Source organism: Lissotriton helveticus, chromosome 3_1, assembly GCF_964261635.1.
Source record: "Lissotriton helveticus chromosome 3_1, aLisHel1.1, whole genome shotgun sequence".
In the NCBI taxonomy this organism is placed as follows: domain Eukaryota; kingdom Metazoa; phylum Chordata; class Amphibia; order Caudata; family Salamandridae; genus Lissotriton; species Lissotriton helveticus.
The window spans coordinates 1,539,206,287-1,539,221,047 of record NC_136061.1 but is presented as its reverse complement, the minus strand read 5'-3'; the positions used below and the strand labels follow the sequence as shown (position 1 = coordinate 1,539,221,047).

The 14,761-nt window shown below is 50.6% G+C and overlaps 1 protein-coding gene across 2 annotated transcripts in view; it reads left to right on the top strand.

Moving 5' to 3' along the window:
* Positions 1–14,761, top strand: part of KMT2A (lysine methyltransferase 2A) — a 1,541,152-nt gene that overhangs the window by 1,357,200 nt on the left and 169,191 nt on the right. For both annotated transcript variants that reach the window (XM_078682247.1, XM_078682245.1), the window contains exons 28-29: positions 8,034–8,104; positions 8,560–8,727. In XM_078682247.1, coding sequence (XP_078538373.1) covers positions 8,034–8,104; positions 8,560–8,727 — 239 coding nt within the window. The remainder of the gene's footprint in view (positions 1–8,033; positions 8,105–8,559; positions 8,728–14,761) is intronic.

Genomic DNA, 14,761 nt, shown 5'->3' with positions numbered 1-14,761 from the left:
CTCTGCGGAGATCAGGGGTGCCAGTCTTCCCCTATCGTGATGATTGGCTATTGTAGGCGGGTTCGCCCCTCGGCTGTCACCTCCCACCTCCAGACTACAGTGGACCTCCTGCACTTGCTGGGTTCACTATCAACATGCCAAATTTGCACCTGACTCCGTCTCAGAGGCCACCTTTCAACTGAGCTGTTGTGGACATGGTGTAGTTTCAGGCCTATCCTTCCAAATGGCAAGTCCAGGATACTCTGGCTATGATACCAGTGTTTCAGTCTTTATCCTGGATTTCGGTGAGACCGACTCTGAGGCTTCTGGGGTTCATGGGCACCTTCTGTAGTAGGGGATCTCTGTGTATAGTCGTAATCTAGTGAATAGTCCTGCCCATGTGCGGGGACCCGGAGCAATCGAAAATAATCTCTTAAGCTGTCTTCTTTGCAGTCCTGCATAGACACTTAAGAGAAAATCAAAGACAAATAATGCAGCCTATAATTACAAGGCTACACTGGTCAATACTTCAACTTAAAGTGAAAAAGATAGCTAAATGAAATCAAATTTTACACATATTGCCAAGTTTCACCCATAGAGAAACTTCACTTCACCAAAATCCTTGAAATGATAGAGAGGAAGGGTTGGACAGACAAGCCCTCATAGGCTGCCCTTATGTGTCTGGAAAAGGGATACCGTGCCTTTAAGGAACTCTCCAGAGACCCTCGGTATCCCAGGATGCACAGCCCAAGTCCTTTTACTTTCAGTTCTTTTTTCCGGCTCCTGCTAGTAGGACCCTGGAGCATTGAGCTCTCCCTTTTTGGGTATTTCTTAAATTTTTGGCACTTTTCCAGTGTTTTGAGTGTTTCACTCGACGTCTAGGGTCTTCCTCTTCCATTTGAAGTGTTTTTAACCCGTTTTACCACCTTTTTTTGTCGAAAATGCCAGCTTTATTCGACAAGTGCCCTGAGTGTGGTAGGAAGAAGGCTAAATCTGACCCACACAGAGTATACATACTCTGTCTCCCTTCCACCCATGTCCCTGACTCCTGTGATATATGTCACTCTTTCTCCAGGAGGACCCTGCGTGACGGAGAAGATTTGTCTCCACAAAGTCTAGCGGAAGGGATCGCACTCGCAGTAGACAACGCTCCTCCACAAGGTCCCGTCACCTCAATCGGAGAGACAGGTCGCGGTCCCCGTACGCAGGCTCCTCGAGTGACCGGAGGTATTCTCCAACATTATTGGATTCCCCTCCTACGAGAGTGTCACCTGTGGACGACATTGTGACATTTCAGAAGGTGCTGCTGAGGGGGGCAGCGAAGTTAGGGATCACATTAACGGTACCCACGCCATCTACCTCTGTGATCTTTGAGACTTTGCACAAACGGCATCTTTCTCACCCGTTGTTGCCCTTGGTGCCAGGACTGGAGGACCCGGCCATGGAGCTGTTTCTGACACCAGCATCGGTAAAGTTGGCTCCATCTCGGCTGCAAAAGAAGTACAGGCCCCCGAATTCTGATCCGGCGTTCTTGAGGTCAGATCCTGTACCGGATTCTGTCATCGTGACTGCAGCCAAGAAACAGCATGCTACTGCTCTGTCTTCTACGGTGCCTCCGGACAAGGAGAGCCGTCAGATGGATTCAGCCGGACGGAAGGTTTGCGGTACGGCTGCCACATCAATGAAAGCGGTGAGTGTCTCGGCGCTCTTGGGTCGCTATGACCGCGCTTTGTGGGAGTCTCTGCAACAGTTTATCGAGCTCCTCCCCAGGGATAGGAGGGAAGACTTCCAGGAGATATTGAACGAGGGCATGATGGTCTCCAATCAAGTCATCAGCTCTGCGGCGGACGCCTCTCTCCTGGCGGCTCATGCTTATTGCCATGGCATTAATTTAAGACGCCATTCCTGGTTGTGCCTTACCTCTCTCAAACCGGAGGTGCAGCAGAGAGTCGCAAATTTGCCGTTCTCTGGATCGACGCTCTTCGGGACGCATGCGGATGAGGAGATGGCCCGCATGAAGGCGGAAGTAGAGACATTGAAGGCCGTTGGTTTGGAGAAACCAAAGGAACAACGAAAGTCCTTCCGTCAGTTCCAGAGGAGATATGGTTCCCAGAAGTGAGGACAAGGTCGTCAGGCTGGCCAGCAGCAGCAGTACCAGCGGCAGCCTTTCCAGAAGCGTCAGAGGGGCAGAGGCAGCCAGCAGTCCTCCTCGGCGAACAAGGGCCCGGCTGGGTCTAAGCTCTGAGGTGCTACTTCCCCCTCGTCCGTTACCCGCTCCAGTGGGGCGAAGCATACAAAATTACCTGGCAGAGTGGAGAAAAATTACTCAGGACAAGTGGGTGCTGAATATTGTTTGCAATGGATACAGTCTTCGTTTTGTCAGCCCTCCTCCAGCAATTCTACCGGTTCGCTCGCAGTTCCAGCTGCGCGAGCTCCAAGCAGAGGCCGATACCCTGTTAAGAAAAAGGGCGATAGAAGACGTCCCTCTGTCTCAAAGGGGAAAGGGTCTTTACTCACGGCTCTTCCTGGTGCGCAAGAAGGACAAGAACGAGTTCAGGTCCATTCTGGATTGGCGACAAGCAAACAAATGGATTCGCAGGGAGAAATTTTGCATGCTGTCTTTGCACCAGATCTATCCTCAGCTACAAAGAGGAGACTGGCTTTGCGCAATAGATCTACAGGATGCGTACTTCCATGTGCCCATTGCACGGAAACACCGGAAGTTCCTGCGCTTTCTAGTCGACGCCAATCACTATCAGTACACCGTACTACCGTTTGGACTGAAGTCTGCACCCAGGACTTTTTCAAAGTGCATGGCGGTAGTGGCAGCGCACCTGAGAAAGAACAAGGTGTTTGTCTACCTGTACCTGGACGACTGGTTGATCAAAGCCTGCTCCTTCCAGGAAGTGCAATTGCACTTCAACAGGACGGCCGTTTAGTTGAACCAACTGGGGTTGCACATAAACATGTCCAAGTCTGTTCTGACTCCTGTCCAGTACCTACAGTACGTGGGAGCCTCCATCGATTCTCTTTCAGCAAGCGTGTCTCCTTCGGAGGAGCGACGCTTATCGATCCGTCGGGAGGCTCAGGCTCTCATAGCTGTTCCATCTACGACAGTGAGGACGGTGTCTTCTCTTCTGGGGTCGATTGCCTCTTGCATCTTCCTCACGCCACACGCACGCCTCCACATGAGGCCGCTGCAGGAATGTCTGGAGGATCAGTGGGACCAGAAGCGGGGGAGCTGGGACGACAGGATACGGCTGTCCCTTCACGCTCAACAGTCCCTGAGATGGTGGTGCTCAGCAGAGAATCTCCTCAAAGGGGTTCCATTCCACAAGGACATTCCCATTCGGACTATCGTCACGGATGCTTCTCTCCACGGCTGGGGAGCGCATTCAATCTACAGATCCAGGGAACGTGGTCCCCGGCGTACAGACAGACAATACGACCACAATGTATTACCTCAACAAGGGGGGCTCGAGATCGCGCACACTGTCACAAGAAGCGCAGGCGATCTGGCACTGGCTGCTAGCCAGAGGACTGACGATAATGGCTACCCATCTGCCAGGTGTGCAGAATGCTCAGACGGACGCACTCAGCAGGCTGGTGCAAGAGAACCACGAGTGGGTTCTAAACGACGAAGTGCTAGGAAACATCTTCGACAGGTGGGGCACTCCGGACGTAGATCTGTTCGCCACCGCCGAAAACAGAAAATGCTGAGACTTCGCCTCCAGGTATTATCAACCGGGGACTATGGGGAACGCGCTATGGATCAGCTGGTCAAACAGCTTTCTGTACGCTTTTCCACCCATTCCCCTGATTTCGGCGGTTCTCATCAAGCTGTCTCAGTCCAGAGCACGGATTATCCTCATTGCTCTGGAGTGGCCCAGACAGTGGTGGTTCACGGACCTGCTTCACCGGTCTCTCCTACCCCACCTGTGGCTGCCGTTTCGGCCGGACCTTCTCATGAAGTTTGGGGGGCAGATGGTGCACCCCAACCTCTCATCGTTGAGTTTGGCGGCATGGCTCCTGAGATAGTGCAATATGGACACCTGAATCCGCCTGAAGATTGCATGAATATACTCAAGGAGGCTAAGAGACCTTCCACTAGGACTTCAAGTGGAAGAGGTTCTGCATCTGGTGCACTTCCAAGAACTATGATCCGACGACCTGCAAGGAAGATGTCATTCTTCCATACCTTTTGCATTTGGCTCAGTCTGGCCTTAATTTTCATTCTATTAAGGTTCACATCGCAGCATTAACTGCGTATAGGAAATGCACTTCACAGACATCCTTCTTCCAGATCCCTGTGATTAAAGATTTTTTGGAAGGATTGAAGAAAGTGTTTCCTCCTGTTCGGCGTCCTTCGCCTTCATTGGGGCTGAATGTGGTGCTGTCCAGGTTGATGAAGGAACCTTTTTAACTTATTCATAAGGCTTCACTGCAGCACTTATCGTGGAAGGCGGCTTTCCTCGTGGCCATTACATGGGCCCGCAGGGTGAGTGAAATTCAGGCATTGTGTTGCCAAGAACCTTATACTGTATTTCATGCTGCTACGGTTGTGATGCGTACTCACCCTAAGTTCCTTCCTAAGGTGATTTCTGATTTCCATGTCAATCAGACTATAACTTTACCTACGTTTTTCCAGAATCCTTCCACTCCAGCGGAAAGGTCTCTGCAATCCCTGGATGTCAGAAGTGTGTTGAAATTCTACTTGGATAAGACCAAGGACATTCGTAGGTCAGACCAATTGTTTGTCAATTATGGGTCGGTCAGGACTGGTCTTGCCACCTCAAAACAGTCCATCTCGAGGTGGATTGTATCCTGTATCCAGTTATGTTATCAGAAAGTTAACAAGACCTTAGGGGGTAAACCTAAGGCTCACTCTACCAGGGGCAAAGCAGCGACAACGGCTTTGCTACGTAATGTTCCCATTGCAGATATCTGCAGGGCTGCCACTTGGAAGTCAGTCCATACCTTTGCTAAGCACTACTGTCTGGACTCTGATGCCAGGGCAGATGCTCAGGTTGGGCAGGCTTCGTTGAGAAATCTGTTTGCACAGTAGTGGTGTTGTCTTTTCCTCCACCGCTGGATTGGTTTGTTGGGATGGGCTTGCCATTCTATTCACTAGATTATGACTATACACAGAGTTCCCCTACTACAGAAGGAGCAGTTTCTTACCTGTAACTCCAGTTCTGTAGTAGGGGTATCTCTGTTATAGTCATAAGCGCCCGCCCTCCTCCCCGGTGGAGAAAATGATATTGTACTGTATGCTACAGGCCTTGCTTTATACACCTTCAAAAAGAACTGAAAGTAAAAGGACTTTGGCTGTGCATCCTGGGATACTGAGGGTCTCTGGAGAGTTCCTTAAAGGCACGGTATCCCTTTTCCAGACACATAATGGCAGGCTATGGGGGCTTGTCTGTCCAACCCTTCCTCTCTATCATTTCAAGGATTTTGGTGAAGGGAAGTTTCTCTATGGGTGAAACTTGGCAATATGTGTAAAATGTGATTTTATTTGGCTATCTTTTTCACTTTAAGTTGAAGTATTGGCCAGTGTAGCCTTGTAATTATAGGCTGCATTATTTGTCTTTGATTTTCTCTTAAGTGTCTATGAAGGACTGCAAAGCAGACAGCTTAAGAGATTATTTTTGATTGCTCCGGGGTCTCCGCACTTGGGCGGGACTATTCACTAGATTATGACTATAACAGAGATACCCCTACTACAGAACTGGAGTTACAGGTAAGAAACTACTCCTTCATCCATGTTACACATGCCTGCCAATATACACAGACTCTGCATTGGACCATGAAGTTGCAGTGGGCAGAGCATCAGAGGAATCTCTCCTACATGGTCCAGATCTTGGAGAGAACAGCAAAAGATCTGCAGTGGTGGCTAACAAGTCGCAATTGGGTCAGTGGCAGACCCCTCTCCCTTTCCCAACCAGATTTGACTGTGGTTACCGATACTTATCACCTGGGATGGGACAGCCATCTTGGAGAGGTGGAGATCAGAGGCCTCCGGCGTAATCCAGACACCTCATCAACCTGCTGGAGCTCCGGACGATCCGACGGGCATTGAAAGCCTTTCTAGCCTCCATCAAGGGAAGGTTAGTGCAGGTGTTCATGGACACCATTGCCATGTGGTACTGCAGAACACAGGGCGGGTAGTGTCATGGGTCCTCTTTCAAAAGGCCCTGCGACTCTGGATATGGCTGGAGCGTCAAAGGCATATCCCTAGGGGTTCAACACCTGGCGGGCTCTCTAAACAACAGGGCAGACAAACTCAGCCGAAGATGCCTACCAGATCAAAAATGTTGTCTTCATCTAGAGGTGATGCCAGGTGCAGTGGGAAGAGCCTTGGTGGGATCTCTTAGCCACCAACGAGAAGCGCATTGTCAGCAGTTCTGTGCTCTGAAGTTTCCAAGGCAGCTGATGCTCAGACACGTTTCATCTCAAGTGGAGCTTAGGGATCCTGTACACCTGTCCGCCCCTTCCACTACTGCTCAGAGTTCTCAAGAAGATCCGGAACAACTGGGCCCAAGTCATCCTTGTAACTCCGGACTGGGATCGTAGAGTTTGGTTTCCAGAGCTGTTGAGCATTGCCATCAGTCTTCTAATCAGGCTGCCCCTTCAGGAGAAACTTCTTTCGCAGCAGCAGGGGAGCATTCTGCATCCGCACCTGCCTACACTCCGTCTTCATGCGTGGAGATTGAGCTGCAACACTTGACAGTTTTCAAACTTCCGCCCCAAACCTACAGTGTTATCTTGGCGGCCAGGCATCTCTCTTCACCAAGAGTGTATACGCCTGCAATTGTGGCACATTTGTGGCATGGTGTGGAGAGAAACAGGTTGACCCTCATTCTGTTTCCCTCTCTCAGGTCCTTCTCTTTATCCGTTCCCTTGCCCAGCAGGGCTCTGCTCTGGACACCCTAAAGGGATATCTTTCTGCCATCTCAGCCTTTCTGCCGTTACCCGATCAGCCATCCCTCTTCAAATCCCCTGTTGTAAATAGGTTCTTGAAAGGTTTGCAAAACATTTCCCCCTTCATGCCTCAGTGGGACCTTAATCTGGTCTTAACTATTCTGATGTGTTCTCCCTTTGAACCATTGCACACTTGTCCTCTCAGGCTCTTTATCTTCAAGATGGCCTTTCTCGTGGCAATAACATCTGCCCGGAGGGTCAGTGAGCTTGAGGCTTTGTCATCCAAGCTTCCGTATCTGAACATCTTCCCAGACAAGCTGGTTCGTTGCACTAGAGCTTCCTTTCAACCAAAAGTTGTCTGCCCTTTTTATGTAGGCCAGTCCATCACCCTGCCTACCTTTTACGCTCTGCCACACCCCTCTAACTTCACCAACTGGACCCAAAAAGACCATGCAAAAGAGTTCCAGGTTAACAACGAGCTCTTTGTGGGGTATAGCAAAGCAAAGAAGGGAAAGGCCCTGAAGAAACGGACCATCTCTCAATGGATCGTGCTCTGCATTAAGATCTACTATGCATTGGCAAAGAAGCAACCCCCTGAGAGTGTGCATGCTCATTCCTTCAGAGCTAAGGCTGCGACCACTGGATTAGCATGGGGAGTTCTAGTCCAAGATATCTGCTCACGAAAAATTTCCAGATCTAGTCCATCGCCTGAGGATAATTCTAAGGTAAGGAGTCTGCGGCTTGATAGAGTTTCTACTAGATAAGCGTTCGATTGTAAGTAACTTGTTCATTAACAACATATTCTCCATTTGTGATAGATCCTTGTTGATTTCAGTACAGTTCTGTCTAAATTGTCCTTAGTTGCAGGGGAAGAAGGCCTCGGGTAAATGGGGAGATGTGCCTTAAGTATATGCCTATGAAATAAACCCTTCTGTAAAAAACAATATGTGAAACTAAGTACATCTATGTTTTTTAGATGACACATCTCTTTGTGTGACTAAATGTACAACAAAGAGGCCTTACAGAACAGAAGTTAGTGTGTCACCATTGTATGCAGATATGTTGTTTAGTTTCTGGTAATTGTCATCCGCAAAGATTTTGTGCTGATTGGTTTCACTGATGTTGTTTAGGCAATTGGCAGTCAGTCCGGAATCACCATGGGCCCAAAAGATGATAAACTCCAGCGACACAGAACATGGCGGTATGTTAATTACATAAAGTATATCATTTGAAAATATTTCGCATAGGCGTGCATTTATTTGTGTATCACTTATGCGGAGACTGCATAGCACTTTAAGAGCCACAGGAGGTAAATGTGTTCAAACACTGTCTTTAGTTTCCTGGAGGCTGAATGGTGATGTTGAGACATGTGTTAAACCCTTGCAACAATTTAAAACTAAACAAAAAGTGTTAAACGGTTTGATTAGCACAATCCAGATACATTGGGGGATTAGAGAAATGTAGATTGGTTGTACGAGTTTGGGTTGCCTGTGAAGAATGTAAACCTAAGGGTTCAGGTGTTTTGAGGATGAACTAGTCTTCTGTTCATTATAATCTATGTATCAGTACCTGCCATTTATGTTCCCCTGTCAGTAAGTGTCAATGAACAAGAGGTAAAGGGAAGAGCATAAATACATTCTCTTGAAATGGTTTCAGATTCCAAACCATCAGATGAGGACGATGGACCCTTCAGCTCCCCACTATTCTGGCTTCAACAGGAGCAGAAGAGAAGAGGGAGCATCTGTGAGAAGAAGACTAAGAAAGGACTGGTATTTGAGATCTCCAGTGATGATGGCTTCCAGATCTGTGCAGAGAGCATCGAAGGTAGGCTAGTGAGTCTAGGGCTGTATAGTGTATTTCTTTCTCATACACATCAGGAGGGGGATTATACATTGGTTCACCCTTGCAGTTCTCTTAATTTTGACATCAGTTTCTAGTTAAAGGTAAGAGTTCCTTAACATCTACCTCTGATGAGATGGGTCTTGTGATCCCGGCTTATCCTAAATGACTTACTTACCATCTTAGACTTTAACATCACACACCTCACCATGTTCTTGCAGGGAAGAGGTAATCTAAAAACAAGTCTTACATAAAGCACTAGAATTGGCTTGGGGTAAGACGTTTTGTGGATCATACACCAGATCACGAAGGAAGTAGACTTGGAGAATTGTGTAAAGATTTAGTCAATTGTTATATATATTTCTTCTTACTAGAAAAAGAATACATTCGATTCTGATGACCTTTCCAACTACCGACCCGCCACTCACCTACTCTGCATGGGAAGCATGATTGAAAAAAGTACTCTATGCTCAAGATTATGTGAATGGTAACCATTACCTTGATGACTACCAATCTGGCTTCAGATCATGCTGCTGCATGGAGACTACTGCCTTGCACATTGTATACTATGCCGTCTGGAAAACAGATAAAGGTTACTCCAGCCTCCTGATATTGCTGGACCACTCAACTGCTTTAGTCACAATTTAAATTGTTTGATGGTGATAGTATACTATTAGGAATGATAGTGGGTTCCCAAGTGATTGCCCCACGGGAAAAATGCTGATCTGCTGGAACTTGATAAACCATGCGCTAGAGAAAACTATTTTCTTAAATGATTTTCTCATGGAAATTATAGTAAATGCTATAGAAGCTAGAATTGAGGTAATACTTTGTAGAAATCCATAAATATCTTCCTCTGCCACGTAAGACAAATATCTAATATGCTGAGTAAAACATACCTACTACAGCACCAGCAGCCTGTCAGTTAATATTCCAGTGTTCTGTTTCAGCCAGCTACACACTGGGTTCTAATCAAGAACCATGGCACTAACTTTCTATAGTCGTGACACAGTTAACCCTTTCCTTAAGTCGAACGGCCGTCTGACGTCACGGTGGGCGTGTGCGGAGGACGGCCGGGCGCCGCAACGGAATGTCCGCCGCTGCGAAGGTGTTAATGCACTTTTGAACACCATGTTGCTGTAATTTCTTATGGATGAGACTGCAGTATGTAAACAAAATGATGGGTTCCCTTTGCAGTAGAAATTATGGTTAGTGCTCTAGAACAGGGTTTCTTAACATGTGGTCCGTAGACTCCCTTGTGGTCTGTGAAGCCTATTTAGCGGGTCTGTGACTGATTATAAAATTAAATAATAATATCAACAGATTAATTAAGTAGATATATAGGTAAAAAAAGGCAGCGTGACTGCCGAAACACGTCCCTTCCCTCTAGTGTTCATGTGTCTGTTGCATCCGATGCAATAAATGGGAGAACCCCCATGACGACGAGTGCCAGTGCCTTAATCATACGAAGTTTGGGTGTGACCAAGCTCCGTCCGCGGAGCGAAACGCGTCAGGGAGGGCACTTGCTCTGGTATCACTGAGAATAAATTTCTGCACTGCTACACTATCTTGGTGTATTGGCGTTTCTTACTTGACTAAGGCTCGCAAGTAAGAGGAGAGGAGGTCCGTGGCCGTTTATGACCGCAGTGAAGGGCGGTCGGGATCTTTTTGATATATATATATATATATATATATATATATATATATATATATATATATATATATATATATATATATATATATATATATAGTTATATTGGTGAAATGTAAGTTGGTATAATCTTAATTTCTGGGCGCAGTACAGGTATTACAAACAGAACCTATTATGGACCATTGGAGGCCTCAATAGAACCAGCACTTGTATGTGCTGACAAAAAGAGAAGCATTTATTGAGAGCAAGAGAGACCGCGATATGATACAGTCTAGCATATTACTTTATTAGAAATTTTGGAACGCTTCAAAGTTCATTGTAGAATATTGTTGTTTTTTTTGCATATTTATGTGAATTAAATAAAATATTCCACAGTTTGTATATTTATTTTATGCCTTTTCGGTATTGTGTGTATTGTTTTGAGGTTCAAATCATAAATATTGCTTAGGCAGAGTGTGAGAAAGTGCCATCTTTCTTGCATTGGTATGCCCTCACTTTTTTCTGACTGCTGATGTGCTTTGACTGAGTGTGCCAGGGGCTCCTGCCAACCAGGTACCCAGGGCCTTTGTTCCTTCCCTAAAACTGTGTTGAAACTAAAACCCAATTGGCATTTCTGGCCACCTGTCAGCCCCTAGTAAGTGGTACCCTAGGTACCCAGGGCATGGTGACCAGAGAAGACCCCTAAGGGCTGCAGCACTTAATGTGCCAACCTTAGGGGCCCTGTACCCTGGCACCCACACACTGCCTTTGCAGGCTGAGTGCCTAAGTACAGAACTCAACAAAGAGTCGACATTGCACACATCCCTTTGTGCCATGCCCACAAACCCACTGCCCTGGCATACATCAGTCACCCCTCTAGCTGGGTGCCCTATGCCAGTGGTGTGGACACAGGGGCATGAGCCCTGTGCCCCTACGGTACCCAGGGCCATTCCTGGGCACCGTAAGTGCAGTGATGCCATTAAGAGTATATGGTGCTGGGAGGTCGACATTATGAACTCCAGAACACCATAATGGCTACACTGAAGACTGACAAGTTTGGTATCAAACTTCTCAGCCCATTAAATCCACACTGATACCAGTGTGGGATTTAATGAAAAATGCGCCACAGAGGGCATCTTAGAGATGCCCCCTGAAACCTAACCACATTCCACGTCTGGACTGAGAGGCTGCCACACAGCAGACATGTTGCTGGACCCCTGGGTGGAGAGCCCCTTCTCTCCTGGGCCTGCAACAATGCACATCCTGGACGAGGTGCTAGGTCTCCTCCCCCAGGATGGGCAGGGGGAAGCTTCAAAGGCCTGCCGACTCTGTGAGCTTCTCCAGACCATTTGCTGTACCCAGCAACTGGCCCCCACCAGCCCTGACCCCCACTCTGGCGGGAAGACTGGCGGGAAAAACTACGTCAGGAATGGGGGGGTGCCAGCCTGTGCCAACCCCACCCCTAAGGTGGGGGAGACGGGTGAAGCACGACCCCGGGCTCCGGCCATCTTGAAGATGGGGAACCCTGCCCAATCACAGCTAGTCTTCTGCCCCCCTCCCACAGGAGAGGAGCAGTGCTCCAGGGGGTGTACCCACCCCAGGACAGGAACCTATTGGTCCCTGCCCTTGCCCTACCTGTAACGCCCCTAAATTCAGTATTTAGGGGCTCCCTGAACCTTCCTTCCTAAGATGCTGATACGAAAAGAAGATAAAGAGGAAGAAGACCCGCCGTGCAGCTGCTAACAGGACAATCACAACTGACTTGGCCCCAGCCCTACCGGCCTGTCGATCCTGGAACCTGCTCCTGCCTAAGACCCGGCGACTGTAGCGGACACCAACCGTGGGACACCCAGAGGACCTGCCTGCCTTGACCCTCTTAAAGACTGAGACTCCCATCAGCAGAGGCTCTGCTGCAACAACAACCCTGGTGCCAGCCAGGATGCTCATGACCAGCCCACTCTGCACCCGCCGAGCCCGGCCAGTGCCCAAGTGATCCAAGACGACAAGGACGTCCCCCCGGCGACTGGGACCCGAAGTCCAGTGCCGAAAGACCCTCCTCGATGAACCAGACGACGCCTGCAGAACCAGGGGCCCCTCCAACCGTGACCAGCTGAGGGTAAGCTTTCCCGACACCTAAATACACCCCTGAACCCGGCGCCCTACAGCCCCCCTGTGCCTTCCTTTGGGGTACCTACCTGTGCTCCAAGATCCCAACTTACCTCTCGGAGTGGTGGTCGCCCCTGAAGAGTCTCCGTCCCCGAGCCTGCAGCCTTTGTTCACTTGTGACCTTTTCCATTGAACAACATTGAGCGCCCAACGGCTCAAAAGCACCCTGCACCCAGCCGCCCGAGTGCCGCTGGCCGTGCTACCTTTGCCCTATCCTACTTCCCCATTTGCCCTGAGCAAGTGACCAGGAGCCCCGCTCCAAAAGCCGCGTGGCCTGCTAGCCAGCAGCCACCAACCGGAGGCCCTCTGCCCCTCATGGGATAACATTGGGCCTAAATACCTCTGCACCTGGCCGCCCCTGTGGCGCTGAGGGTGAACCAACTGTACCTACCTGACCCTGGGGGACCCCTGAGTCCATGCCCAGAACCTTAACTTCAGCAGCCGAGTACTCACCTGGAGACCGGTAACTCACTTACCTGCCATTTGATAACACTGACTGGTTTATCTGAAAGAAACAGGTTAGTATTAGATTCCTTACCTTAGAATATCCCCAGGCGTCAGTCTGGATCCGGAAACTTTTGCGTAGCAGTACCCCTGCGCGTCGGTAGGCGTCGTCTGCAGGCGTCCCCTGCGGCTCCGCGTCCGTCGTCGGCGTCGTGCGCCGTGAAGACGTCGCTGGAGTATATAGACGCCGCCTCCGCGCGCTGACGTCAGTTCTTCTTTTTTCCGCGCCAGTTAGCGCAGATCCGAAGAGCAGTACTCCGGTCTTTTTGACCAAGTTTTTGATTAATTCCTAATTCTTCTACGGTGCCGGTAGGATGCCCGGTTTCAAGAGTTGCGACGGGTGCGACCGCCTGATGTCGGTCACCGACCACCATCGACTCTGCCTCCGGTGCCTGGGCGCGGACCACGACGTGGAGTCCTGCGTCGACTGCCGGGCCTTGACTAGCAAAGCTAGACGGGAGCGGTCCCGCAAGCTGCTCGAGCTCCGAGTGTCGGCCCCGCGTCGAGAGCGGTCCCGGTCCGGTCGGAGGTCGAGGGAGCGATCGCGGAGCCGCCATGAGCGCTCCGGGAGTCGCCGCCATTCCTCCGGTTCGTCAGGTAAGCGTCACAAGAAGTCGGGGCATCGTCATCATACCCCCGACTCCCCCCGACGCCCGCGTGATGCGGCCGTGGGTTCGGGTGGCCCCACCCCCGCGTGGGTCGCCGACGGCCCCATACCCGTCGGTCCCTGGGGAAGGCGCGTCGCGCGAGGAGATTGAGGAGTTCCTCATGGCTATGAGGGCGATATCTCCTCCGGCGGGGCCTACAGCGCCTGCGGGCCCGTTGGTCCCGTCTGGGGGCCCGAGCGGTTCGGGTGCTCCTGCCCCGACGCCGCCGACGGCTCCGGCCCGGCGCCGCTGGGTCCCTCAGGTTCGTCGCCGGCTGGTCTACCGGCCTCTCCGGCGCCGATTCCATTGGGCCAACCCGTGGTGCCGCCTCCGCGCGACGCCGTGACTCCGCCGTCGGTTCCGGCCGGCGTCGGGTCCCCGGCGCCGCGCGGCGCCACCCCCATTCCCTCTCTGACTCCTGACGCGGAGTCGGACCGGCATCGTCCGACGCCGAGTCCGGCGCCGTTGGGGGCCGTTGGCTCCGAGGAGCCAGTCTATATCGTCGACCCAGATTACGGCGATGAGGACGAGTATGGAGAGGGTTGGGAGGGGTCTGAAGACCCTTTATCCCGTGCCTGCCAGTATGACGTGGACTGGGTAGGTGACTTGGGTGATGCCAGTGGTCTGGACGAGTCGCCCAACCCTGGGTTTGTCTCGCCTTCCCCTGTGGCGTCAGAGGCGGGGGCTGCCTATTCGGTGTTCCTGATGAGGGCTGCCAAGGCCTTGCGCCTTGAGCTCCCCGTCGCTAAGGTCAAACCTAACATTCTGACCGAAGTGTTTAAACCGCAGTCATGCCCTCAGGAGCCTCTGCTGCCGTTTAATGAGGCCCTGACGGATGTCCTTTTGGGCACCTGGTCCAGGCCCGCTTCCGGTGCACCAGTTGACCGGAACGTTGCCAGGCGTCACCGTCCGTGCTCGGACGATCCTGCCTTCCTCTCCACCCATCCCTCCCCGGAGAGTCTGGTGATCCAGGCCTCCACTTCACAGTCCGCATTCCCATCGGCCCCGCCCGATCGGGAGTCAAAGCGGTATGACCAATTTGGAAAAAAGGTCTTTTCCTCTTTGAGCGCTG